This window comes from Pituophis catenifer, unplaced genomic scaffold, assembly GCF_029215685.1.
Source record: "Pituophis catenifer annectens isolate HBS135680 unplaced genomic scaffold, rPitCat1.0.hap2 SCAF_10, whole genome shotgun sequence".
NCBI classification, from domain to species: domain Eukaryota; kingdom Metazoa; phylum Chordata; class Lepidosauria; order Squamata; family Colubridae; genus Pituophis; species Pituophis catenifer.
In genome coordinates, this window is record NW_027256890.1 from 19,076,605 (window position 1) to 19,103,431 (window position 26,827).

Genomic DNA, 26,827 nt, shown 5'->3' on the forward strand with positions numbered 1-26,827 from the left:
TGAGGTTTAACAAGGCTGGGAGGCACCCTGGAGGACATCTAGTCCAACCCCTGCCCGTTGCAGGAATCTGCCACTATAACGCATACGTACAAACTTCCCACAACTTGTGGCCAATATTTTTACACGCTTAAGCTGCTGGGGGGGGGGGAGGTGAGCTTGCTAAGTTTGCCAACCCAGACTCCACCAAGATAGTCCTCGACATACGACCGCCGTTGAGCCCCCCCAATTTCCGTTGCTAAACGAGACAGTCCCAAAGTGAGCTTTGCCCCATTTCACGGCCTCTCTCGCCACAGTGCTTAAGTGAACCACGGCTGTTGTTAAGTGAGTCACATGGTCATTAAATGAATCTGGCTAAAAAAAAAAAACCTTTGTCAGAGGGTCTCAAAAAGGGGATCACGTCACCCCGGGACGCTGTGACCGTCATAAATAGGAACCCGTTGACACGCGTCTGAATTTTGTTTACATGACCACGCGGAGAGGCTGCAACAGTCATTAAGCGCGAAAAACGATCGTCAGTCATTTTCTTCAGCGCTGTTGTTGTCATTTCGAACAGGTCACTAAATGGAACGTTGTAAAGTCCAGGATTATCTGTCGTCGTGAGAGCGCACACGACGTCCACTGACTTCATAAGGGGGGCTCTGCTCAGATCTTGGGGGTGAAACGTCCCACTCCGGAGATTTAGCAGAATCCCCAAGCAGCCCAGAGAGAAGGCAAAAATTCAGGCCACCCTGGACGGTGGACATTAGAGACACACCAACTATCCAGAGTAGATGATGCTTTGTCTGGTTGGGTCTCGACAAAGTCCAAAAGTCCAATTCCAACCCTCATAAAGACTGCTGGACAAACAACGCCCGAGACCCGATAAACAAATATTATTTAGGTCTTCAAGGAAGGAGTGGAGAGCTTTCAATGCTGGGCTCTCCAAATTTTGCTCACGGCTCAACCGCTAGAACCTGAAGATGGCTCTTCTCTAAGTAGGACCTTCTTGAGAACTTCCCAAAAAGGGCTGCTGGTTGGACAGAGACTTCTTTCCCTGGGAATGAGGTCTCACTTCCTCGTCGGTCCGTTCTCCGGAGGGATCTCTTTTGCCACCTTCAAAGCTGGAGATACCTCTAGTTGGGAGTCCCCTCCGACCTCAAGCGCTCAAGGAGCCCACAAAGTTCTCCTAGAAGGTCCCACGAGAGTGAGGAAAGAAGAGTCCAAAGCCACACAGCATCCCCAAATCTTCACCCAGGACTTTCCATGGAGCAAATATGGTTGCGGGTACCCCAGACCAGTGTGAGGTGAGCCCACCTCAACATCTCAACGTGCTAGAAGTCAACCAGGAGGTGACTGGTGAACTTGGGGCAATGGGGGAAGGGAGGAAGCGGCCTCATCCTTGAGCTGTGAGTAAGAACAGAGCAATGGGTGGCGTCTGAGCATTGTCTTCTGGCTGGGGGCCAGTCAGCACAAGGAGAAGATTGCACCACACTTGCAACTCGCAGCTCCTTCCATAAGGTGTCTCCTGGACACACCTTCCCCAGGTATAAAACCGTGGCAAGGCGAGAGCCGAGAGCAGCACATCCAACCCCAGGGAGCAGGTAAGTTGGCCTTCTATCTTGAGGTTCCCCCTTCCCCAAAACCGAGAGAGGACAATTCGAGGGAGGGTCTCCCCTTCCCTTCCCTTCCCCATCTTCTTGGCAACTGTCCTCCTCTCTTCCCTTCTTCTCTGAATCTTCTCGGGTTGGACAAGTTGGGGCACATCACTTCTTCAAACTTGCTTACGGCAGCCCAGAAGAGATCGTGCAGTTTTTCAACGCGGATACCGAAAGGAGCATTTCACACTCACACACACACAAATCCTGTTCTTCTTTTCTCCCGCCCTTCTGATAGGAGACCCCGCCTGAACCGGGGAGCGAATTCTCAAAGCTCCAGAAAACCAAGATAGCGAAGAGCCGATCTGTCGGGAGTGAGCGATGGGTTGTCGATGCGGCAAGAAGCGAAAGGTGAAAGGGGGGGGGAAACGGGTGGGGTGTGGGTTGCGTGTTGTGGTGGTGGTTTCTTGGGGTTGAGAAACAAAAGACAGACGGAAAATGATGGGCCTGATTTGGGGGTCTTGAGATGCCAACGGGGGGGGGGGGGGAAGACGGCGAGGGGTGAAATCTGGAGAAGATCTCCACGGCAGATTCGAAGAGGCCGTTGCCCCCCCCCCAAGTTAGATCCCTAATTCCAGACCGGGGACTCACATCCTTTCAAAAAAGCTTGAGGGAGCGGAGAAGTTTAATTTTCAGAAGAGGAAGATGGACAGAGATGGTGACACATTTCCCTTTCCCAAACCCTGGTAGAAGAAAAACCCTATTTTTTTTTTTCTCGGTTGTTTCCCGTCAAGAACTGGGTGGTATAAGCTCCACGCGGCAGGAAGGCCAATGCCAGGGGTGAAAATTAAAGAAAAATCACCCAAAGATTTAAGACAGTTTGATCCTGAAGGTGGATCCTCCTTTGTCAAAAACCCAGAAATTTTGGTAGGGATGTTCCAATTTAATGGTCTCTGATTCTCATTCAAACTCTTCTGTTTTAATTTAGACCAAGACATATATATACTACTATATATCTGTATTCTGTGCTGAAGACAGTTAGGAATCCATCTGTTTTATTACATATTTTTTCTTGACTTGTTTTTAATTTTTTCCTCCTTTTGGATCCTCTTTCCCTTAAGTTTCTTCTTCCTCCTCCTCCTCCTCCTCCTCCTCCTCTTCTTCTCCTTCTCCTCCTCCTCTTCTTCTTCTTCTCTTCTTCTTCTCCTCCTTCTCTTTTTCCTATCTTGCATTTTATCTCTCTTGGAAACATTAGCAAAGCGGATTGGATTCAAGGCAAAGCTTTTTCAGGTTAAACCATCATTTTACAAGAATTGAATATATTGGAGCAAGCCAAGCCTTTTTCTGATAGGATAAGGGGCCCCTGAAGAAAATACATCTACGCGACTGCTAGAAATCCAAAAATGATGGCACATTAACAAACCATCAATCAATCAGAATATTGACAGGGGAGGCCTATGCAAAATTCAGCCATCTTCTGCATCAAAGGCCACCATTATTTTTTTGCCTCCAAAATCCACGCTGGGAAAAACAGTTCTTGGTGCTTTTCCATTTCAGTTTTTCCCGCAGGAATTAAAAATAACGCCAAGTCTAATCACAACTGAGTCACAACTGTTCTCCGGGCCAGCAAGAAACAAAGAGGGGAAAAGGGGGAAGAAAAGGAAACCAGGTTTTGGAAACTTTTGAAGACACTGGATTAGAAATATTTTGGAATTCAATTCGGATCGAGTTCTGGGTTCGAAAGAATTAGCTGACAATCCAGCCACGCTCTTTTTGGCTTTCCTCCCTCCCCCAGGTTCCCATTGCTGCCTGTAAATTTAATTTGCAATCTATCGAGATAAAATGGCTCAAAGAGTGATATTGAATCCCAGGAAACGCCCCGATGCCTCTGTGTCTTTTTAGCATCCGAGCAGGTTATTCCACCTGACTTGTTTGAAAAACTCTTCCTTGCGCGAAGTCGTAAGAAAGGTGGCCCCGAAATTTAACATTTTCAGCTTGTGAGAATAAGGGTTAACTTGCAGATTGCTAAAATCCGTGTCTTTCTGGTGAGAAGCTCCAGATGTTGTGTTTCTTCTGACTTTAATTAATTAATTTTTTTTAATTTATTTCCCCCCCCCCCCCAAGAAAAGATTCTTCTTAAATATCAGAAAAATGTCTCAGCGCTCCAAATCTTGGAAGGAGCAATTTCTAATCACAGTCATTGCTGATCGGGGTTAATTTCTGTCCTAAAGTCTATTATATTATTTGTTTTGAATCCTAGAAAAGATTCTTCAACCCGCAACCTTTGCTTTCAGATTCCTTCAAAAGAAACCCATCCTTTAAAAAAAAAAAAAAATTCTCATCTGTCTCAGCCTCAAATCCATCGTTTCAATCCATCATCCAATTTTGGCAGATTTTGCAATGAAATGGCAATAAACAAACCACGCCTGGGCTGGGAAATTTGCAATATTTATGTTGCTACGGACAGGCCTGGAAGAAATGAGTAACGTGAGCATTTTTATTTGGGATAACTAGGAAAAACCAAAACAAAAAAAAGGTGGAGGAAAAAAATCAAATTTTGGGCAGACGATGCTTCGAAGCACAGGTTTTCACTTCCTTCTTCCTCTTTTTTCTCCCCAGAAAAAAATAAATCTAGTTTGCAGATATATTTTTTTTACTATGCATCTTCTCCACCTCTAGCGGACGTATTTTTTTCCCACTATCCTTCCCAACGGATTCTGCAACCAGGGCATTCTGGGAAAATTAAAATGGCCGCTAATTTTGCAAATATTGTGGCTACGGGCAAAATTTTCTCCGAATGGAGATTCCTCAATGCATCTTTTTTTTTAAATGAAATTTGCACACCAGGTGTGCCTCAAATGCTATCAGAAAACAGGTGGATTTGATCAGGAGATATAAAAGACCCAGTGTTGATCTTAGTTTGGGCTAAACTCCTTTGACAACCATTCATCTTTCTCGAGAGACATCCTGGCTTGTATTGAGCCAACATTGAGAGGCATCCTGGCTGGTATTAAGCTAAAAGTAATTTTTTTTTAAAAAAAGAGAAAATGGTTTCAGGTGAGGGATTCCGATTAAATATCTCTCCTTTGGCACACAAAAAAATCCATCAACGCTCCCGAGCTTTGAAAAACGTTCAAAATATTTAGGATTTTTTGGGGGGGCCTGATTCCCTCCCCGTTTTATATCTGCATCTCCCCCAAAGAAAATTGAAAATTTTTTTCCCCCTATTGTTCAGTCTCTCCTTTTCTTCCCCCCATCTTCCTGTTTTGCACTGTTCATTTTGTTCTTCTTCTGGATTTTTCTTTAAAACCCTAGTTGGTTGAAATTTACGGGATCCTCCTGGGCTTTCCTAGGCTAATGAATGACGGAGGGGAGAGGCTGAGTACAAAACCGTGTCCCAGACTTTGGCGTAAAAAAAAAAATTTGGACGCCTTAATGAGCCGGGTGTTTCGGGGAGGGTGCAGTTGCATGTAGGAAGGAGCTTGGCAGGTTGGACAACTTTGGGAGAGATGGTGCATGGGGATTGCGTGGCCGGGATGAATCCTCACCTGTCCTCTCTTCCCACCTGTCTCCTTGCCGGCTTGCAGGATTGCCAAGAACTCACCGATGTCGAGCGAGCCATCGAAATTGTCATCAACAACTTCCATTGCTACGCCGTCAAGGGACACAAGGAATGCCTGACGCCCAACGAATTAAAAGACCTGGTTGGACAGAGGCTACCACACTTAGCCAAGGTGAGACCACCATCGGCGGGACGTCCAGTTTCGAAGACAGGGATCGGGACACCGATAAATCCACACACACCCCCAAGAAGCCTTTTTTTGGCTGGTTGAAATTCTGCTCAAAAAGTCTTCTTGGGGGTTTCTGAATTCCGTTAGGCAGAAATTCCCGCGTTTGCAGCCACCGCCGAAAAGGCCCCATCGTGCAGTCTCTTCAGGTTGCAAATATCTCCTTTTTTTTTTAAATGAAAAGAAATGGGGTTTTTTTTCTATTTTTTCCTGCTGGGCCAAATCCCCCCAGATTGTGTTTCCACGCAAAAATCGAGGTTGCATTTCAAGAGAATGAAGGCTCGTCTGCATTTTAATGTAAATGCACCGTTTCTGCATTAAGATAGTTATTTCGTTTGGAAACTTCTTTATATTCTAGAATGGTCTAGTTTTAATTTTAGTTTTAGTTTTAGTTTATTTGGAGTTTAGAGTTTAGCGTTTAGCGTTTAGCATTTAGAGTTTAGAATTTAGCGTTTAGCGTTTAGAGTTGAGTTGAGTTTAAACCACATTTTGGATTAAGTGATGTCAAGTTAATGTCAACTCGTAGTAATTATTATAGGTTTTATTTAAGGACTTTAAAATAAGGCCCAGACTGAATCTCAGTTTGTCAAGAGACTGGTTTCCAGATTTTACCGGTCAAAATATGCGCAAGAAAATATCCATTAAAGAACAGATAAGCACGCAGAAAATAATAAAGATGACCAAAACTGTACATCCCCCCAAAATATACCGCTTGCAGAAACGTGCACAAATTAATAACTGACTTTAAACAACGTACTGAAAATAGTTGCTATTAAGAATCTATCATTAATTCCCAATGCATCAAATGGACTGTAAAATAAAACGTAAGCAAGGGATTAAATCCATAAAAGGTTTGCATTTAAAAAACACACACCCCAATCTGATCTTTTAACAAAAAATCTCAAAACTGGGGAGCTTTTTTAAAAAAAACAACAGCAGGGATGCAAAAAAAAAATAAGATCTTTTCATTCTTCCTTTTTCATTTTTTCCCCCTTCTTTCGTTTCCCCCACCCCCAACAGGGAGTTGAACCTTTGGATGAGAAGATCGAATGCCTGGGAGATAATGAAGAAGCGAAACTCCAGTTTGGAGAATACTGGGACATAATGGGAGACGCCGCCAAGGGCTGCCGAGTGCCAAAAGGGAAGAAGTGAAGAGGCTGAGCCGAGTTCGAAAGACGACCTCAAACCCATTGCGTAGAAGAACTGGGCGAATCTCAAATGTGTTATTTCATGCAGTGTTAATTATTTGGGGGGGCTCATATGATCCACTCGATTTTCCTAACCTAGGTTTTTCTTGTCTCGATATCAAGAAATTTTTCAATCCCGGAGCCAGAAGACAGAAATTTCAGGGTTTAAAATATATATATATATATATTAAAGTCTTTTCTAATTTTAATTTTCAGAACTCGTGATGCCAAACTTTCGAATCTTCTTACAATTTGAAGCTTTCTTTTTTTAAGCCGAGCTCTGAAAAAAAAATCATAAAAGATTCTCCGGATCGAGAATATTTTTAATTTTCAGCTCTGATGTTGGCAGTGTTTCATTCTGGGACTATTTAAATCTCCAATTCTGCACATTTTTTTTTTTTTAATATAGCAGCTGAGAATTTTGGTTTGAAAACTCCCGAAACCTTTCATTTTCAAATGTGTACCTCAAAAATGCCTTAAACATTATGTTAAATATATATAAAGTATATATATAAATATATAAATATATTACCAAAAAAAGTTGGACATAGAATTTTATATATCGCTGCCAAAACCGGAATGTGATAAATTGAATTTAAAACTCGGATTTCACTAGTTGATTTCTTTATTCCTTGCGCGTTCTTAAAAATCTATTTTACCCCCCCTTTCCTCGAAAGTAAAATAGTTGCAAATTTAAAACCCCAGAATTTTGACCCCAAAAAAAAAGAGTAAAAAAAAAAACACACCAAGAAACCACATCAATAGAAGCGTCTTAAAAATAGAAATCCTGGTTTACGTGCCTCTTGGGAAGTAGGGTAACTTTACACAGCGGTTGGGAGAAATTCAGAATCGCAGAATTGGACATTCGGAGGGTCCCGCAGAGATCATCTAGTCGACTCTCCTGATGTAATTGCCTCTCCCTGAGTCCCTGAAGCCCAGGCATGTTTGTCCTCAACACACACACCCATCATCCCCAGTCTCAATCTAGTTATTTCTAGATTCTCTTTTGGTTTCCTGCTTGAGCAGGGCTGGACTAGCAGACCTCCAAGGGTCCCTTCCAAATCTGCCATCTTGTTAAAAGGGGATGTCCAGATGGGTAAATCTCCTTCCTTCAATCCCAGTGGAGAATATTTTGAAATACCCTCGGGGCTTCTGCACCCCTGCTGTTGAAAAACTGGATTTCCCGCTGTCGCCAGGGAGGAATTATTAGGAGTTGGCGGTCTGAAGCCACCAATTCTTAGGGGCGGGGGGGTGACATGATAGCAGTCTTCCAATATTTGGGGGGGGCTGCCCCAAAGAAGAGGAGGTCAAGTTATTCTCCAAAAAACCTGAAGGCAGGACGAGAAGCAACGGATGGAAACTAACCAAGGAGAGAAGCAATCTGGAATTCAGGAGGAATTTCCTGACAGTGAAAACGGTCAGTGGAACTGCTTGCCACTAGAAGTTGTGAGTGCTCCATCGCTGGAGGCTTTTAAGAAGTGATTGGGCAGCCATTTATCTGGAATGGTGTAGGCCCTACCCTGTAGGGATTTCTGCTCGAGCAGAGGGCTGGACTAGAAGACCTCCAAGGTCCCTTCCAACTCTGTTCTTCTCTTAGAACTAAGGAGACATTTCCTGACAGTGAGAACAAGTAACCAGTGGAACTGCTTGCCACCAGAAGTTGTGGGTGCTCCAACACTGGAGGTTTTCAAGAAGAGAGTGGACAACCATCTGCTAAAGCTTGAGAAGGGGGTTGGACTAGATAACCTCTGAGGTCCCTTCCCATTTTGTTATCCTGAACCCATCAATCTGGGTTATTTGTAGGGTTTGAGGGCAGTGGACAAGACAATCCAGAAATGTTTGTTGGGGTCTTGCATGGACCTTTCTGCAGATGTGATCCCGCTGCAGATCCAATTTCAAAGCCAACTGATTGACCGAGAATTGGGAGATCCACCTTAAATCGTAATCTCACAACCATCATCCCCGATCTGCCTCTGTCGTTTGTCATCTCATTTTTTCCTTTTTTTTTTCCTGTATCATGGATGAAATAAAAGCCAAAAATAAAAAAATAAAAATAAAAATTCTGTATAGGTTATTCTGTATTTTATTAGATTTATTATATTTACGGTATATGCCATATTCCACGAAGATTAAAATCGGAATAGCCCGTCTCTTCAAGCCCAGGAGCCTGGTTGATGGTAACTTCTGGGAACTGAAGTCCACCTAAGTTGGCAGAACTCCAGATGTTGAAGTTCACCCTGGCTGGGGAATTCTGGGAGTTGAAGTCCAGCTATGTTGACGGGGGCATTCTGGGAGTTGAAGTCCACTCGTGTTGTCGAACGTCTATAAACGGAGTCCAGTTGCCTCTTGAAAAAGCATCTATGGATCCACTCATATTGACTGGGGGAATCCTGGGAGTTGAAATTCACCCATGCTGGCTGGGGAATTCTGGGAGTTGAAGTCCATCTATGGACAGGACAGAACGCTATTTGAATGAACGAAGGACTCCAATGTGCGAATTTAATTATTCCCAGGATAGCAATAGCCAGTGGTTTGTTCCTCCTTTCTCCAAACCCAGCTGTTTTGGACTATTGCCCCCTCCCAGTGTACAAAGAACATTTCCCCCCCGTTAATTTATATTACAAATAGGCAATAGACAACCACTGGCATACTTAGGAAGTGTCTCCAATTTTAGAAAATGCACCTGATTTTAAGAAATGCACCTGGTTTTTAAAATATGCATCCGATCTTAAGACATTGCATCCGATTTTAATGTATCCGATTTTAAGAAATGGCATCCGATTTTAAGAAATTGCATCCAATTTTTAAGATATACATCTGATTTTAAGAAATTGCATCCGATTTTAATGTATCCGATTTTAAGAAATGGCATCCGATTTTAAGAAATTGCATCCGATTTTAATGTATCCGATTTTAAGAAATGGCATCCGATTTTAAGAAATTGCATACGATTTTAATGTATCTGATTTTAAGAAATGGCATCCGATTTTAAGAAATTGCATCCGATTTTTAAGATATACATCTGATTTTAAGAAATTGCATCCGATTTTAATGTATCCGATTTTAAGAAATGGCATCCGATTTTAAGAAATTGCATCCGATTTTAATGTATCCGATTTTAAGAAATGGCATCCGATTTTAAGAAATTGCATCCGATTTTAATGTATCCGATTTTAAGAAATGGCATCCGATTTTAAGAAATTGCATCCGATTTTAATGTATCCGATTTTAAGAAATGGCATCCGATTTTAAGAAATTGCATCTGATTTTAATGCCTCCGATTTTAAGAAATGGCATCCGATTTTAAGAAACTGAACTTATTTTCAGAACTGCCTCCTTGGCCCAAATCAACCCAACTTCCTCTCCAGATAAAACCAGAAAAATGACAGCTGGGGTTTTTTTTTTTTTTTTTTTCAAAAACCTTCCACCTGGATGATGAGCTCGCCACGCTCGGAATCCGCCAAGCCCGTAATTAACCCTCTATCAGAAACAGGAAACTTAATTCTCTCCCAAAAATCTCTTGACGAGCTTCTGTCACCTGTCTGTTATGTCCTGGTACCGTCGCCTGGGTTTTGCTTTCGGATCTAAACAAAAAAACAGAAAAAAAAAAAAAGAAGCATGACTCAGAGATGCCGGCAGAAACTTGGAGCGGGATAAGTTTTGCAAGATCGCACACCCGCCGGCAAAAGTTGCATTCCAAAACTTGGAAAGCGAGGTGCCTCTTTTTGTGTGTGTGTGTATTTCGTTTCGAGATTTGACTTGGCTGACCTAGAAAAGAGCGGACGAAATCTGGTCCGTGTGAATCAGGCAGCCTGATTCAGGCACACGAGGATTTTTTTTTTTGTTTTGGGGTGCCCGGTGCTAATCCGCTTTATCGGGGTGACCTCAAGGATGAGATCGTGGAAAAACGCCTCGGGGAGATCAGATAATCCGCTGGGAGATGATCTCCGGGCTGAGTCAAATTAAATCCCCGGAGATCCTCGAGTTACGACCGCCAGAATTTCCATTGGAAGCGAGGCGGCGGTTTTAAGAAGCAAGTGGCGGCCGATGTTATGATTTTATTTTATTTTTTTGCCTCGCGGCTGTTAAATGAATCGGGTCGTTAAGTGAAGCTGGCTTCCCTTAAGATTGCCGTTTGCTGTTCATCCTCGACTTAGAAACCACAATGGGGACGAAAACGGCCGTTAAGCGAGTCGGGCTCGATCGTACGACTCTCGCGTGACTGGTCCTTGCACTTACAACCGTTGCATGACAGACCAATCGGAGTTACGGCCACCGTTGAGCCCACTATTGACGTTGCTAAGCGAAACATTCGTTCAGTGCCCGATCTGAGGATCATTCTTGCGACAGTTGTTAAGTGGATCCCTGCAAGCTGTTGTGAATGACACCGTTGCTAAGTGAATCCAGCTTCCCTGTCGATTTTGCTTGTCTGGAGGTCGCAAAAGGGGATTGTGTGACTCCCCCCCCCCGGAGACTCTGCGACCGTCGTAAATGTGAATCAGTGTCCAAGTGTCCTTTTTTTCCAGAGCCGTTGTTAATTCCGAATGGTCACTAAATGAACCATTTAGTGTAAGCCTTTATTCTTATTTTCCCGCCTTTTACAATCTTCCCGCCTTCTACGCTGCTTTTCTGCCCCTTTTGCTTTTTTTTTAAAAAAAAATAAATAAAATAAAAAATAAAATACAATCCACCTTTCCCACCCCCAAGCCAGACTGACATCACCTCGGCGGCTCATCCCTGGCTGACGGAAAGGAAATGCTTTTCAAATGAGGGCCCCGGCAATTAACCTGGGGAACTCCTCGCCACAGGATGTTCGCAGCCGAGGCCGAGAACGCAGGAGGAGAACGAGTGGGAAGCGTGCCAGCCGGGGACGGTCAGCCCTCCCAAAGGAACGATAACAAATGATTTCGGGAGGCTGGAATGCCAAGGAACTCGCTCCCCAGATCTCAATCAATAGCTGCTTAGCATTCTTTCGGCGTCATCCGCTCAGCAACCGGTTTTGCAGATTGCAATCGTTACCTTTACCTCATCGCGCAAACCTTTGGGATGGCTCACACGGATTCCTTCAAGAGGATCTGGCTGGCATGCCGGATCGCCCCCACATCTCAGGCTTCCGGTTGACGGTCGCATTTTTTTTTTGAAACCAACATGGTGAATTTTTTTTTGGGGGGGGGGGGTTGACATCCTTGCTCGGTTTTACGACGTGCGGTCTCTCCGGACGTTATTCGGGAAGGGATTTGAGAGAGGAAGGTGGGGGGGCTTATTTTTCCGGGGGACTACTAGTAACGCTCAAGTTACAGCTACAATGGAACCTAAAATGTACGTCACTAAATGAGACATTTATTAAGGAAGGGTCCACTATAGGTAGTGTTCGAGTTATGGCCACAATGGAGCCCATAATGTACATCACTAAGTGAGACATTTATTAAGGAAGGGTCCACTATAGGTAATGCTCATGTTACAGCCAAAAAGAAACCCAAAATGTATGTCGTTAAGTGAGACATTGGTTAAGTTAGGATCCACTACAGGTGGTGCTCAAGTTATGGCCACAATGGAGCCCAAAATGCACATCGCTAAGTGAGATATTTATTAAGAAAGGGTCCACTATAGGTGATGCTCAAGTTATGACCACAAAGGAACCCAAAAAGTATGTCGCTAAGTGAGACATTTATTAAGGGAGAGTCCACTATAGGTAATGCTCCGGTTACGGCCACAATGGAGCCCAAAACGTATGTTGCTAAGTGAGACATTGGTTAAGGGAGGAGCCACTACAGGTCGTGCTCAGGTTACGGCCACAATGGAGCCCAAAACCTACGTTGCTAAGTGAGACTTCGGCCTCCCTTGTCTGCTCAGAAAGAGATCAGAAGTCAAACTTGGTGTGAGAAACACACCCCATGACAGTTGCGCAGGTGGCCGGGGGCTGCGCCTCGCTCGGCCCGTAAAACGTACCTTCTGCATAATCCACCGAAAATCCCTCGGATTAAAACAACAAAAACTTCCCTGCCAGCCACCCAGAACGAATGAGACACCTGTCCCACCCAGGTGTGAATTGTTTACGAAGGCGGGTCGATAGGTGAAATGAATCAATAAAAAAACCCACATTTTTGATTAAAGGTACTCCCTTCCCTGCGTCGAGAAATGGAGCCCTAAATAAAAAAATATTTCCCCCCCCCCAAAAAAAATAAGAAATAATTTAAAAATGCAATCGGTTTTAAATTCATGGTTCTTTTTTTCCCCTTTTTTTTTTGAACAGTCGGATGCGTTCAAAATATTTGCGGGCTGTGAAATTCCAGCTGAGCTCTAGAGGGCAGCAAAGGGGTGGTGTGTTTAGCCTCCTTCCTGCCTCCTAGTGGATGCTCCCATTAACTGCAGCCAAGATAAGCTTTCTTTTCAGTCTACAAATTCAGCCAGTTGGCTTGGCGGCTTTGAATCCCCAGAGCCCTCCCGTTTAAACGCGGAAACGGCTGTAAAAACAGGGTGAAAGGAAATTCCTTAGCTTGGTGCCAATAAATTGAGCACTATTTGCATGTAAATAAAAGTGCTTGGTATCCCTTGCATTTTTGTGTGTGCATCTCTGCATTTTGGGGTGGGTGGGTGCAATTTGGAGCAATCTGACTTTTGCTAGATACGTAAATAGATGATAGATAGATAGATAGATAGATAGATAGATAGATAGATAGATAGATAGATAGGAAATATCCCTGATCTCCGTGCTTTCCGCCGTGCCCTCAAAACCCTGATGTTCCAACAAGCGGGGCTAAACATATGAACATGTGAATGTTTTTAAAATGCTATCTAATTTTAGGTTCTACTTAATTGGGCCAAACTATGTTATAATAATAATTTTAATTAGCAATTTTATGATGTTTGCGTATCTATATTTTTCTTGACTGTACACCGCCTTGAGTCCTACGGGAGAAGGGCGGTATAGAAATATAATAAATAAATAAATAAATAAATAAATAAATAAATAAATAAATAAGATGGATGGATGGAGACAGACACATAGACAAAGGCAGAGATAAATGCATAGATGATAAATAGACGATAGAGTTTGATAGAAAGAGATGGTGGGATAGAAAAATAAGACAGACAGATAGATAGAGGTGATAAATAAGAGAGAAGGAGGAAGATTATAATAGAGATAGATACATAGATGATAAATAGATGAGGGTTTGATAGAGAGATGGAAGAATAGAAAGATAGATAGATACAGATGATAAATAAAGACATAGGATAGATAGATAGATAGATAGATAGATAGATAGATAGATAGATAGATAGATAGATAGATAGATGGATGATAGACAGATAAGATAGATGAGCGAGAGAGGGAGGGAGGGAGAGAGAGAGAGATGAGAGAGAGAGATATACAGATGCACTGTATCCTAATTAAAACAGGAACGAAGGAAGGAAAACTCAAGTTTTAAATTAAGAGGCCTCTCTATCTTCAACTGATTACCCAAAAGCTTTTAAGGTGCGGCCTCTTGCTAATTCTGGATTAACGAGAACAATGTTGTGTTTGGGATGTCTCCACAGCAGCAGCTGCCGAGGGCGCGGCTTGGAGAATGCGAGGGACGGTGCCAACCGTCCAGATCTTCACCGAAATATCCCACGTCCCTCCCTCGGAAAATCCCCTCCAAAATGTGCATTCTTTCTATTTGTATTTGATTTGGCTTCTTCAGCCTGGCCCTTGACCGTCCCCTCTTGGAGACCAGGGGCACCCTCTCTCTGCCCTGCCTTGTCCCGTCGGAGGGCCTGGCACGGCGGTGCCAAGCCGGGAGGCGATTTGGCAACAGTGCCACATGGGATCCAGGGGAGTTAGTCAGAGGAACACCCCAAAGAGGGCAGGAGGAGTGACGGAGTGAAAGAAAAAAGATGAGATGAGAAGGGAATTATTTCTTTAAAAGAAAGCCCCATCCTGGTCTCGTGATTCAGGGGCCGGGCGTAACTTTGGATGGGAGTTACAAACTCTCTCTCAAATAGACCAGCTTGATAAACAGAGGCGAGTCGGACCGGGGGCCAGGCAGACAAGCCAGGACAGGAAAGCTGCCGGAGCCCAGACACGCAACCATCATGCACGGTAAGGAATGCAAGGCGATTGTGGCACATACAATGGTGGCATTGTGGCCGGGCGGGCAGGGGTCTCTAAGATGCCACCCTAAAAGCCAGAGAAGTTTCGGGGGTTTGCAAACAGCAAGCTAGCATTTGTTGTTGTGGGATCATCGGGTCTGCCCGTCAGTCCATCAATCCATCGTTGATCGATTTGACCCGTGGATGAATTCACACAACCGAACAGATTTAGAGACGCACGAAGTCGAAAAGGAAGAATTGGGGGGAAAGGAGGAAAAGGGGGGGGTTAAGGGGCCAGCTGCGACTTAAAGGCACTCAGAAGAAGGAAAGCTGTGTGTTTTGTCAAAACTTTTGGCTAGATTCTCACAACCCCTCGAAACCCGGGTTGGGCCGTCGGGCGCCGAGATGGGGGAATGCCAAGGTTTTTCTCGACGGGCAGAAAACAGAATTTAGATTTTCCTTTTGGGGTTTGGAGGAGGTTTGGGAAGTGAAGTGTTGGTTTGACCTGGGTTTTGGGGGGGCGGGGGGTGGGGGGTCTTGTGAAGCTGATTTTGTTTTTCACAAAACAGAGGGAAATCGGCAAGCCCTTTCCTATTTCCCCAGCCCCCCCTCGGAACCCTCCGTCCGACGTCTACCAAACTTCAGCGGCTGTTGAAATAGGGCCAATCAAGTTGAAACTTGTCCAAAGTTTTGCTAACACCCAGTCTGGAGTTTAAAAGGAGAGAGAGAAAGAGGTGGAGGGGAAAAAATTACAGTTTTTGACTTGTTCGGGCAAACTTTCTCCAACCCAGATACAGCAACCTATTCTAGAAACTCCCTGGATTTGGGGCTTCTGGGATTTGTAGTCCTCCGGATACAGCAGCGCTTTCCCAGGATGGGGAAATATTGAATTAATGTGTTGTTTGATTTGCCAGTAGCTTGCGAGACTGTTTTTTTTTATTTCGGAAGCTGCCTCCAGTAGCAATTATACGAAAATGTCACGTCCTGGGTGTAATCCTCTCTTAAAATAATCATCATCATCATAATACTAAGGGAAGAGGGATTATTAATTTGATAGCCTTCTGACATCCCCCGAAGGGTGCTCGTTTCCTACCCGTGTTTAAAAAAAAAAACCAGGCAGGGAAGATTTGGAGACTCAGCGAAACGGCCCAGCGAGAACGACGTCCTCGGATCGAGCCAAATGTATCGATAATCCAAAAATCGATCTCCATTAAATGATTATGGGGAATCCTCGACTTACGACTCTCTGTTTGAAGTGGTTTAGCGACCGTATGATTGGCTGTTCTGCTGCCACGGTTCGATTCGTAATTGGGCAAGAGAGGCCCTAAAAATCTGGGTGTGACTCGCTTAATGACCGGCTTGCTTAGCAACGGAAATTCTGGCCGTAACTGGAGGAAATCCCCCCCCACTCCTCAAGTCATTTAATCCAAAGCTTTCTTGAAAATGGCAGGGGAAGGGAGGCACACCTCCAGGGCTTTCCCTAGCGGCGTTCCAGCAAATGGCACTCAGAGGTAGACTTCCCCTGAGTAGGGAGGCTCCATCAGGTTATTTGGCTCGAAGCTCCCGATAAACCTCTCCCGCATAAACTTGCCTTCCTCGCCTTAACGTGACACTGTTTCCCCCCCCCCAAGAGTTATGGCAGGGATACTCCCAAGGCAAGGATGTTGCTAACTGTAGTCTTAGAGCAGGAATCCTCAAGTTGGGCCCTTAAGGCAAAACTAAAGACAGGCTGTGCCTTTCCCCACCTTGTGGCCATGAGTTCCACAGGTGAGATTAAGCTCTACCAAAAGGAAGGGTTTCCTGTTGACAGGAACCAGGGGCAAACATGAGCAATTCTGTTGCTAATTCGAATTATTACACAGGGCAAATCTATCTATCTATCTATCTATCTATCTATCTCCATCCATCCATCCATCCATCCATCTTATTTGTCTGTCTGTATCCGTCCGTCCATCTCTCTCTCTCTCTCTCTTTATCTATCCCACCTCTATTATCTATCTACCTGTCTGTTTGTCTCTCTCTCTCTATCCCACCTCTCTATTATCTATCTATCTATCTATCTATCTATCTATCTATCTATCTATCTATCTATCTATATCTGTCTGTCTATCTCCATCCATCCATCCATCCATCCACCTTATCTTTGTCTGTCTGTGACTGTCTCTCTCTCATCTACTATCTATCTATCTATCTATCTATCTATCTATCTATCTATCTATCATCTATTATCTCTGTCTGTCCATCCGTCCGTCCATCCATCTTATCTCTGTCTGTCTCTCTATCTATCCCACCTCTCTATTATGAATCTACCTACCTACCTACCTACCTACCTACCTACCTACCTACCTACCCATCCATCCATCCATCCATCCATCCATCCCCTCTCTCGAATGGGTTCACTCTCTTAGTATTTTTCCCCCCTTTATAATTCATTCATCGTGTAACCCTATTGCCGGAGCCACTCGCTTCAAAAACAGGAAGCAAAAATCCCCTTTTCTGCTTAAAATAAATGAGCTGAAAATCAACTTTGCAAAAAAATAAATAAATAAATAAATAAAAAAGGAAAGGAAAGAAAGAGTCGAAGAAATAAAAAAAAACCAGCAAACTTCCAGCAAACAGACTCTCCCCACAGACAGATATTAAAGACAAATAAAACAGCAGTAAAACAATCACACCCTGAAAATTAAAAGACGGGGGAATTAATAATGAGGAGACGCCTGGATTGTTCACGCCGCCTGTCTGGAATTGGGAAATGCTAGAATTGGCATCGGGAGGAAACAAAGAGGATTCATTTTATAGAAATGGCTGGAATTTACACAGCTAGTCCTCGACTTACGAAAGTTCATTTAGCGACCGTTCAAAGTTAGCACCAAAAAAAACCTTAACGACCGTTTTTCACACTTACGACCATTAAAGCATCCCCGCGATCACATGGTCAGAATTCGGACGCTTGGCAACGGACTCGTCCTTACGACGGTGGCGGGTGGGTCACGCGATCCCCTTTTGCGACCTTCGAGGTCCACGGGGGAGCCAGATTCGCTTAGCGACCGTGGGGCTCCCTTCCCAAACTGCAATGATTCACTTAACAACCGTGGCACGAAAGGTCATAAAACGGAACAAAACTGACTTCCACGTTTCACTTCGCAAAACAAACATTTTCAGCTCCATATAGGTCGTATGTCGAGGACTACCTAAATTTTAATACAAGGGCTTCTCCCCTCCTGAAATAAGATACAAAAATTGGAATATTTTCCTTTGCGGAGGAAGAGGTCAGATCTTCACAGAGAAGCGTTTTAATTTAAATTAAAAAGTGAAGTTTGAGCTGCAGGAAACAAAACAATTTGGAAGTTTTTTGAAACCAGTGTGGAATACAAAGTATCCGAGCCTTTGGAAAAGAATCGAAATAAATCAGCCAAATGAAAAGAAACGCTCAACTCCTGAAAAAGTTCATGCAGGACACAAATGTTTTTCTCAACCTCGCAAACAAAAACGTTGATTTTTTTTTCCCAAGAGTTCCTTTTATGTGTCACTTACCCAAAAAGTCGTCCGTGGCAACAGAAGACAATGGAAACTGCCTGTGTGGAAGAAAGAAAGGAAAATTAAAAAAAAAAATAGGATTAGGAAAAAATAGGAAAGCGATTTCCTGAAAAAATAACAATCCTATGCCATTTAGTTGTATGGGGAAAAAAAAATAGGATTTTTTTTTTTTTGTTCCGTACAACTAAATGGCATAGGATTAATTTCTTCATTTAAAGGATAAAATTTAAATATCTTGATCGACAGAAGGGACGATTCTGCAAATATTGAATCGGCCATTTGGTTTAGCAACCGCTCAAAAATTACATCCTCCCTGGGGCAAACAGTGGCTGGTCCTCGTAGTTACGACCGTCGTGGCATTTCCCACGGTCATGGGGTCCCCATTTGCAGCCCTCCCAGCTGGCTTCCCGCAAGCTAATGGGGGAAGTTTGGATTTGTTTAACGGCTGCCTGATTCGCTTAACGACTGGGGCAAAAATGGCCATTCAAATCCCGCACGACTCACTTAACTGTCCTGCTTAGCAACAGAAATTCTACTTCCGGCAGTGATCATAATTTGATGGTAAATGATCATGAAATAATGATTCCGTTGGGTTAAATCAGTCTTCTCAAACTCGGCTTCTTTAAGAGGCGCTGGCTGGGGGATTCTGGGAGTTGAAGTCCACCCCTCTTAAAGCTTGTTGGCTGGGGGATTCTGGGAGTCAAAGTCCACCCATCTTAAAGCATACTGACTAGGGAATTCTGGGAGTCGAAGTCCACCCATCTTAAAGCATACTGACTAGGGAATTCTGGGAGTCGAAGTCCACCCATCTTAAAGCATGTTGGCTGGAGGATTCTGGGAGTCGAAGTCCACTCATCTTAAAGCATGCTGGCTGGGGGATTCTGGGAGTCGAAGTCCACCCATCTTAAAGCATGTTGGCTGGAGGATTCTGGGAGTCGAAGTCCACCCATCTTAAAGCATGCTGGCTGGAGGATTCTGGGAGTCGAAGTCCACCCATCTTAAAGCACACTGACTCCCAGGGAATTCTGGGAGTTGAAGTCCACCCGTCTTAAAGGGGCCGAGGTTTTACACCCGCTGGGCTTAATGATGACTGTATTTCCTTGTGTTTTTCCGAACCCACCAGAGCCCACCATTTTTGTTTCGGAGCCCTGAGTTGTAGCAAACGGAGGCACCCATTTCACAGATGGGGAAAACCGAGGAAGCTCCCATTTCTGGGGAAAATCCGTAGGGGAATCCAAACACCCCGTTTTGGATTGCAGGCCGTCACTCGAAATATGCCGTTTGGGAGGAAAGCGAGACAAACGAGCTTGACTAGAGTTACGCAAAAAGATGGCAACTCCTTTATCGCAACAGGGGTGTGTGTGTGGGGGTGTCCACCTCCTACGTTATCCGGTTCCTCCTCCTCCTCCTCCTCCTTCGGGGGTGAATTCTTTGGGGTGCATCCAAACCTCCCATTTTCCCAGGCTCTGAATTTTTTTTTCGGGGGGGGGGAGGAAATAGGAGCACCCCAAATTTCCAATGACGAAATCCCTCATCGGGTCCGTTTCATTTTGCACAACGGATGTCCTGCACCGAGGCCTTGAACGACGTCGCACAACCGCATCGTTCGTGGGTTTCGAATCCCGGCGCTACCAGTTCGCCAGTATAACTCACATGAAGTGGATAAAAATGCCAAATCCAGTCTGAACGTCCGGCTGACTTTGCAAAGAACCGTAAATAATAACACCGGTGGTCCTTGACTTAACAACTGCTTGTTTAGTGACTGAAGTTACAGCGGCACTGGGGGGGGGGAAAGGGACTTAAGACTGTTTTTTTTTTCACACTTAACGACCGCCGTGGTATTCCCCCGTGGTCACGTGATCAAAATGGAGATGTTGGTCAACCAAGTCGTATTTATGACGGTCGCAGAATCTCGGGGGGGGGGTGTCACGTGAAGCAGGGGGTTGGACTAGAAGACCTCCAAGGTCCTATTCTATTCTATTCTATTCTATTCTATTCTATTCTATTCTATTCTATTCTATTTTCTATTCTATTCTATTCTATTATTCTAATTATCCTATTCTTTTCTATATTCTTCTATTCTATCCTTTCATTCTTAATTCTATTCTATTCTATTCTATTCTTCTCTATTCTATTCTATTCTATTCTATATTATTCTATTATTTTCTATATTCTTCTATTCTATCCTTTCATTCTTAATTCTATTCTATTCTATTCTATTCTTCTCTATTCTATTCTATATTATTCTATTCTTTTCTATATTCTTCTATTCTATTCTTTCATTCTTGATTCTACTCTATTCTATTCTTCTCTATTCTATTCTATTCTATTCTATATTATTCTATTATTTTCTATATTCTACTCTATTCTTTCATTCTTCATTCTATTCTATTCTATTCTATTCTATTCTATTCTATTCTATTCTATTCTATTCTATTCTATTCTATTCTATTCTATATTCTATTCTATTTCTTTCATTCTTAATTCTGTTCTATTTTCTATTCTATTCTATTCTTTCATTCAATATTCTATTCTATTCTTCTATTATTTTCTCCATTCTATTCTCTTCTTTATTCTCTTCTCTCCTCTCCCCTCTCCCCTTCTATTCATTCTAATTCTAATTCTAGCACAATCATATTTAACCAGAGCAATGTTGGCTGAATAACCAAACATTCAAAGCTAGCTTTCTTTATCTGTTGTATTCGTTTTCAATTAAAAAAAAAAAAATTCCACTGTTGCTGAGAACTAACGCCAAGCTTTGTTAAGTTGTTGCACAAAATGCAACCCCGCGGAAACCCACACCTCTCCCGAATGACGAATAACGCAAAAAACTCCGGAGAGACCAGAATTGCCGGCTCAAGGAGAAAGCCAATCAAACCCACATCAAAACTGTGGTTGTTTTTGTTTTGTTTTTTTAAACAAGCAGAGATTTAATTTTATTTTTTTTACCCAGTCGGGACTTTGTTTGACAACAATTTTTTTTTTCAGATATTCCCCGTGGCGATCTTTCCCTGCCGCGAGATGTGAGCCATCCAATTTTTTTTTTTTTTGCAAAATTTGCAAAAAGCCGCTGGGTTGGCATCCAAAATAGATATTGCCCCGAAGGAACATCTGGCCTGTGAACAAATTTTAATTGGCCATTTGCGTCGTACAGTTCTCGAGTTACGACCATCATTGAGCCCGGCATTTCCGCCACTAAGCGAGGCATTGGTTAAATGAGCTTTGGGTTCGTTGGACGATCTTTCCTGCCACAGTTGTTCAGCGGAAAAAAAAAGTCTTTGGCGGGCTGGTTGGGTTTAATCCAAGCTGCTAGTCCTCAGGAAGGAAAGCAGAGGGAGCCGCTAGCTGAAATTCAATGCGTCGATCTGGGATGAGCCGTTTTCTGAATTCGGAATAGGAGGTGTCTAGCCAGGCATGTAAATTTAATTTTGTTTATTTATATAAATTGATTTATCTAATGTCTAGACTGCCCGTCGTATATTCTCACAAGGCGTTTTCATTCTGAGTTTTCCTTCCTTCTCTATTTCTCATGCCTATTTTGTTCTTCCTGCTTTCCTGCTTTTATTTTTTTTTTAATTCGTTCTTTTTCTTCATGCGTTTCCTTTTTATGTTCTTATTTTATTTCTCCTTTCGGTATTCTTGTCCTTTTCTTTTTATTTCTTCCTCTTTGCTGAAGGCTGTAAAGCTGCATTTCGCAGCCTCTCTCTGAATAATTACAGGCAGGAGCTCCCTGTGCATTGAGGAAGCTCTTAATTTTATTCATTTCACAAAGTGGAAAGGGTACCAAGAGGTGATTGAAGGTTTTTTTTTTTTACTTCTCCCCCCCCCCACCCCCAGGAACCAAGGGCAGCATGAGGGTGACAGGAGATTCTTCAGAGCTCGAGTGGGCGATCCAAACCCTGGTGAAGAATTACGACAAATATTCCGGCAAAGGATGTTGTTGCCGTAGACGCCGCGGGATCAGCAAATCCGATTTCAGAAAAATGCTCAGCCACGAACTGAACCACATGTTGACGGTGAGCAGGGCGGCTCCTGAACTCGGGTCCCGTCCAAATTTGGGCTCCAATGGAGAGGGATCCGAGATGGGTATTTCAGGATTTTGTCATCCTAACCCACAGCAAGAAAGTTACCGTTCCTCGGTCAATGTTTCTTATAACCTTGACAACTTTTAAGACGGGTGGACCTCAACTCCCAGAATTCCCCAGCCAGCTTTGCTCAGGCTGGGGAATTCTGGGAGTCGAAGTCCGCTCATCGTAAAAGTTGCTAAGCTTGAAAAACACACACATATATAAAAGGCTGTATGTATGTATGTTCCAGTATAACTCTGCAACGCCTCAAGCAATTTCAACCAAACTTGGTACACAGGTGACTTACTCTCTGGAAATAAATACTGGTGTGTGTGTGTGTGTGTTAAGACACTCCTGGCATATGTGGGGTTGTGTGTGTCTGAATGTGTGTATTCCAGCATCTCTCTGGAACTCCTCTGCTGTTAAGGAAAGCGAGTATAGTGTCCTAGAGTGGCAATTGTTTGTGATGTCAGCTCCTTCGCAGCTTCCTCTGGAAAGCCAGCTGTGATGTTCGCCCTCCAGTGGACCAATGGGGAAGTGCCCTTATGTTGGATTAAGGCACCCCCTGGTGGATTTGGGGCAAAATGCCAGGATCGTAGCCAGGGCGGGAAAGAGGAGTGCATGGGAGGGGGAAGGAAGAGGGCAGGGATGATGGGCATGGGAGTAGGGGGAAGAAAGGCCCCTCTCAATGGCTCCCTGGTGTGTGTGGGGGGAGTGTATGTATGTTCCAGCATAACTCTGGAATGCCTCAAACAATTTCAACCAAACTTGGTATACAGATGACTTACTTTCTGGAAACAAATACTGTGGGGGTAAGACACCCCTAGCACCTCTAGGGGTGCTATATACACACACACCTCTAGGTGTGTATATATACACACACACACACACACACACACACACACCAGCCAGCTTTGCTTATAGCTTTGATATGAGACTCCCTCCTGTTTCTGATCATTCTACCTCGAAGGGCTGGTGGACTGAGCTCAAGGGAAGCAAATGCAAAACTGGACTCTCTCCCCATTTCTAGGGACTCCAACTCCCATCAGGGAGATGGTTATCCATTCAGGATGATGGGGATTGCAAGCCAGACAGAGAGAGAAGGGCTAAGCATCATCATCTTCTTTTAACAACCCCATAATCCCTTGCATCGGGGTGGAGTCCGGGCAACTGAATGGAGTTAGCAGAGTGTTTTACTGGCCGGATGCCCTTCCCTGTCGCCAATGCGGAGTTTTGTTCAGCAGATAATATTCTCATTGTGCCCAGAGAGAGAAATATCTGCTGCTACATAGGGTCGAACTCACAGTCTCCTGATTGTGAGGCGAGAGCTCCACCTCTAGGCCACCGCCTAGAAGTGACCCACTCCAAAATTAAAGATAAGAGTTATACCCGCACCCTCCACATCGCGCCTATGAAATGGAAGGTAATTAGTTTTCCTCCTCCGCCTGATCGGTTTTCCTCTGCTTCCTACCCCCTCCAGGACACCAAGAACAGGCAGGCGGCCGACAAACTGATCTGCGACCTGGATGAGAATCAAGACGGAGAGATCAACTTCGACGAATATTGGAACTTGATTGGGGGCATCGCCAGCCCCATCTCCTGCCTGATCCGACAGCAGGAAGAGAGCGAGAAATTCAAAAAATAAAGGCGGCCGCTGAATCCAAGGGAAATAATCTACTGTAATGACCGCCTTTCACCCCCGTTTTTAAACCCTCAAGTTCCCTGCATTTTGAACCGGCTAATCTTAAGAATACCCCATGTGGGGAAGGGGAAATTCGGGGCAGGGTGGGGGGGGGGGGTGTTCTCAGAAATTAAGGGAGCTGTCAAACTGTGAATAACACTGTAATAAAAGTTGGAGCCTCAAAACTCAGAACCGCTTCTAATTTCTTGGTGAAATCTTTCTCCTCAAACAAGCTTCCGGTCCTCATTGAGGACAGGCGAGGCCAACATGCTGTCTCTCTGCAACAAAACACACGTTGTCCCCGACTTACAACCTCCCCCATTTCTATGTTAAGCAGGAGATTTTTTTAGTAAAACAGGTAAAATATTTACCTTGTGGCCCCCTCAGACTCTTGTTCTATTATTAAATCAGATTTGGATGCCCGTCGATAAAAATGTCCTTTTCAGCAGGTTGAAACACAGCCTGTAGGTCAAAATAAAATAGAAAATCATCACGGCTTTAAATTAATTCTGGGTTAGGTTAATCAAGTCACGCTTCGGTTGATTAATTTGCTCTTTAAAGAGATTGAAGGCCGGGCCTGTCTCGTGGGACGGGGCATCGTGCCAACCCCTGGCACAAACTGGGCACCGGTCTCTATGGAGAGGGGCGAGGGGGGAATATGGGGTCTGTTGAACCCAATTCCAACCATCCAACTTGTGGTATTTTGTAGAGAAAACTGCTCTCAAAATCCGTCCTTCTGAACGCTAAAAGGATCTCGGGGACGGGAGTATTCCTTGGAATCACGGAAGGGACCTCGGAGGTCTTCTAGTCCATCCCTCCACTCAGGCAGGAGACCCTACACAATTCCAGACAAATGACCGTCCAGTCTCTTCTTCTAAACCTCCAGCGATGGAGCACCCACAACTTCTGGTGGCGAGTAGTTCCATTGACTCGTTGTTCTCATAACCAGGAAATTTCTCCTTCAGTCTAATTAATTTTACTAGAATCGGGATTCCTTTGGAAACCAGTTACATCAAAAGCGTCATAAATGGCAGTCATTAAAAAAAAAGGGTCATAAATTCAAGGTTGGTTGCAAAGCCAAATAAAATCCGCTGATTTATTGTTTTCTCCCATCAGGGGAATTTCTCCTTCGTTCTTTCTGTCCTTGGTGAGTTTCCATCGAAAGAAAGAAAGAAAGAAAGAAAGAAAGAAAGAAAGAAAGAAAGAAAGAAAGAAAGAAAGAGGTGGAAGGGAAGGAGGGAGGGGAAAGAAAGAAAGAGGTGGAAGGGAGGGAGGGGAAAGAAAGAAAGAAAGAAAGAAAGAAAGAAAGAAAGAAAGAAAGAAAGAAAGAAAGAAAGAAAGAAAGAAAAAAAAATGGAAGGGAGGGAGGGGAAAGAAAGAAAGAGGTGGAAGGAAGAGAGGGGAAAGAAAGAAAAAGAAAGAAAGAAAGAAAGAAAGAAAGAAAGAAAGAAAGAAAGAAAGAAAGAAAGAAAGAAAGAAAGAAAGAAAGAAAGAAAGAAAGAAATCTGAGTGAACCATGGATGGACAGAAGACATGGCTAGTCTAGTGAAAAGAAGGACCAGGGGAGACAGGAGAGCATCTTCCAATATTTGAGGGGCTGCCCCAGAGAAGAGGAAGGGGGCCAAGCTATTCTCCAAAGCACCTTTGAAGGCCAGACAAGGAAGAATGGATGGAAACTGATCAAGGAGAGATTCAACCTGGGAATAAGGAGAAATTTCCCGACCGTGAGAACAATTAACCAGTGGAACAGCTTGCCACTAGAAGCTGTGGGCGCTTCAACACTGGAGGTTTTCACTGGACAGCTGCTTGTCTGGAATGGTCTAGACTGGGTCTCCTGCTGAGCAAGGGGGTTGGACTAGAAGACCTCTAAGGTCCCTTCCGGTTCTATTCTGGCTGAGATTTTTTTTTTTTTTGCTTTAATTTATATGCCGCCCTTCTCCGGAGACTCAGGGCGGCTTACAATGCGCTAAGTAATCGCCTTCATTCTTTTGTATATTTTATACAAAGTCAGTTTATTGCCCCCACAATCTGGGTCCTCATTTTACCTACCTTAGAAAGGATGGAAGGCTGAGTCAACCTTGAGCCTTGGAGAGATTCGAACCAGCAGTAATTGAAAGCAGCTGGTGTTAATCACAAGGCTATCAGTCTGCTGAGCCACCAGGCTCTGCACCAGATTGATTGATAACTGATAACTGATTTTAAGGGTTTTAAGGGTTAATTTTAAATTGTTTAGATTTTAGTCCTTATTTTATATTGTGGCTTGTGTTTTATTGCTGTGAGCTGCCCCGAGTCCGTTGTGAGATAGGGAGGCATATAACTTATTTATTTCAACTAGCCAGGCTGGCTCGATCCCACAGTTTGGGGTTAAATTTTAACTGGTTTTAAATTGGGTTTGTTTTAAATTGCGGCCAAATATATTTAATTATTTTCAACTGTTTTTTTAAATTTTGTATGTTTTGTTTTTATTCTGGCTGTTCACCGCCCTGAGTCCTATTGGAGAAGGGCGGTATACAAATTGAAACAAATAAAAATAAAATAAATAAGCCGAATTAAATAAATAAATAAATAAATAAATAAATAAATAAATAAATAAATAAATAAATAACCCGAAGTGTTCAAGGTGCAGCCGCTGGCTAGATCTGGATTAACAAGGACATTGGCATGCTCGGAGGTGGCTCAGAGCAGCTGCCGGGGGGGCACGGCTGAGAGAAGGCAACGGATGTGCCAACCTGCAAATCCTCGCCAAAAATGCCACCCTGAGCCTCCCTCGGAGCTTTTTAAAAATTTTCTTTTGTCTCCTTCAGCCTGGGCCTTGACCGTCCCCTCCAGGAGACCAGGTGCACCCTCTCTGCCCTGCCTTGTCCCGTCAGAAGGCTTGGCGTGATGCCAAGGCCAGCGATTTGGCAAGAGTGCCACGTGG

General features: G+C 43.8%; 2 protein-coding genes and 1 long non-coding RNA gene across 3 annotated transcripts; 2 read left to right on the forward strand and 1 right to left on the reverse strand.

Moving 5' to 3' along the window:
- The first annotated feature begins 1,870 nt into the window (after positions 1-1,870).
- LOC139322185 (protein S100-A14-like) lies at positions 1,871-6,851 on the forward strand. Its single transcript, XM_070951195.1, has 3 exons — positions 1,871-1,985; positions 5,162-5,308; positions 6,383-6,851. Exons 1-3 carry the CDS (start codon positions 1,956-1,958, stop codon positions 6,512-6,514), a joined length of 309 nt encoding a protein of 102 aa, XP_070807296.1. The 5' UTR covers positions 1,871-1,955; the 3' UTR covers positions 6,515-6,851.
- A 3,258-nt stretch (positions 6,852-10,109) lies between these two features.
- LOC139321887 (uncharacterized) lies at positions 10,110-26,738 on the reverse strand. The gene is made up of 4 exons (XR_011600817.1): positions 26,637-26,738; positions 24,279-24,369; positions 18,157-18,197; positions 10,110-10,133 (listed from the first exon to the last, which is right to left on the reverse strand). It is a non-coding gene; the product is annotated as an uncharacterized lncRNA (long non-coding RNA).
- LOC139321880 (protein S100-A16-like) lies at positions 14,320-24,005 on the forward strand. The gene is made up of 3 exons (XM_070950803.1): positions 14,320-14,632; positions 21,997-22,175; positions 23,707-24,005. Exons 1-3 carry the CDS (start codon positions 14,626-14,628, stop codon positions 23,869-23,871), a joined length of 351 nt encoding a protein of 116 aa, XP_070806904.1. The 5' UTR covers positions 14,320-14,625; the 3' UTR covers positions 23,872-24,005.
- Positions 26,739-26,827: the final 89 nt, after the last annotated feature.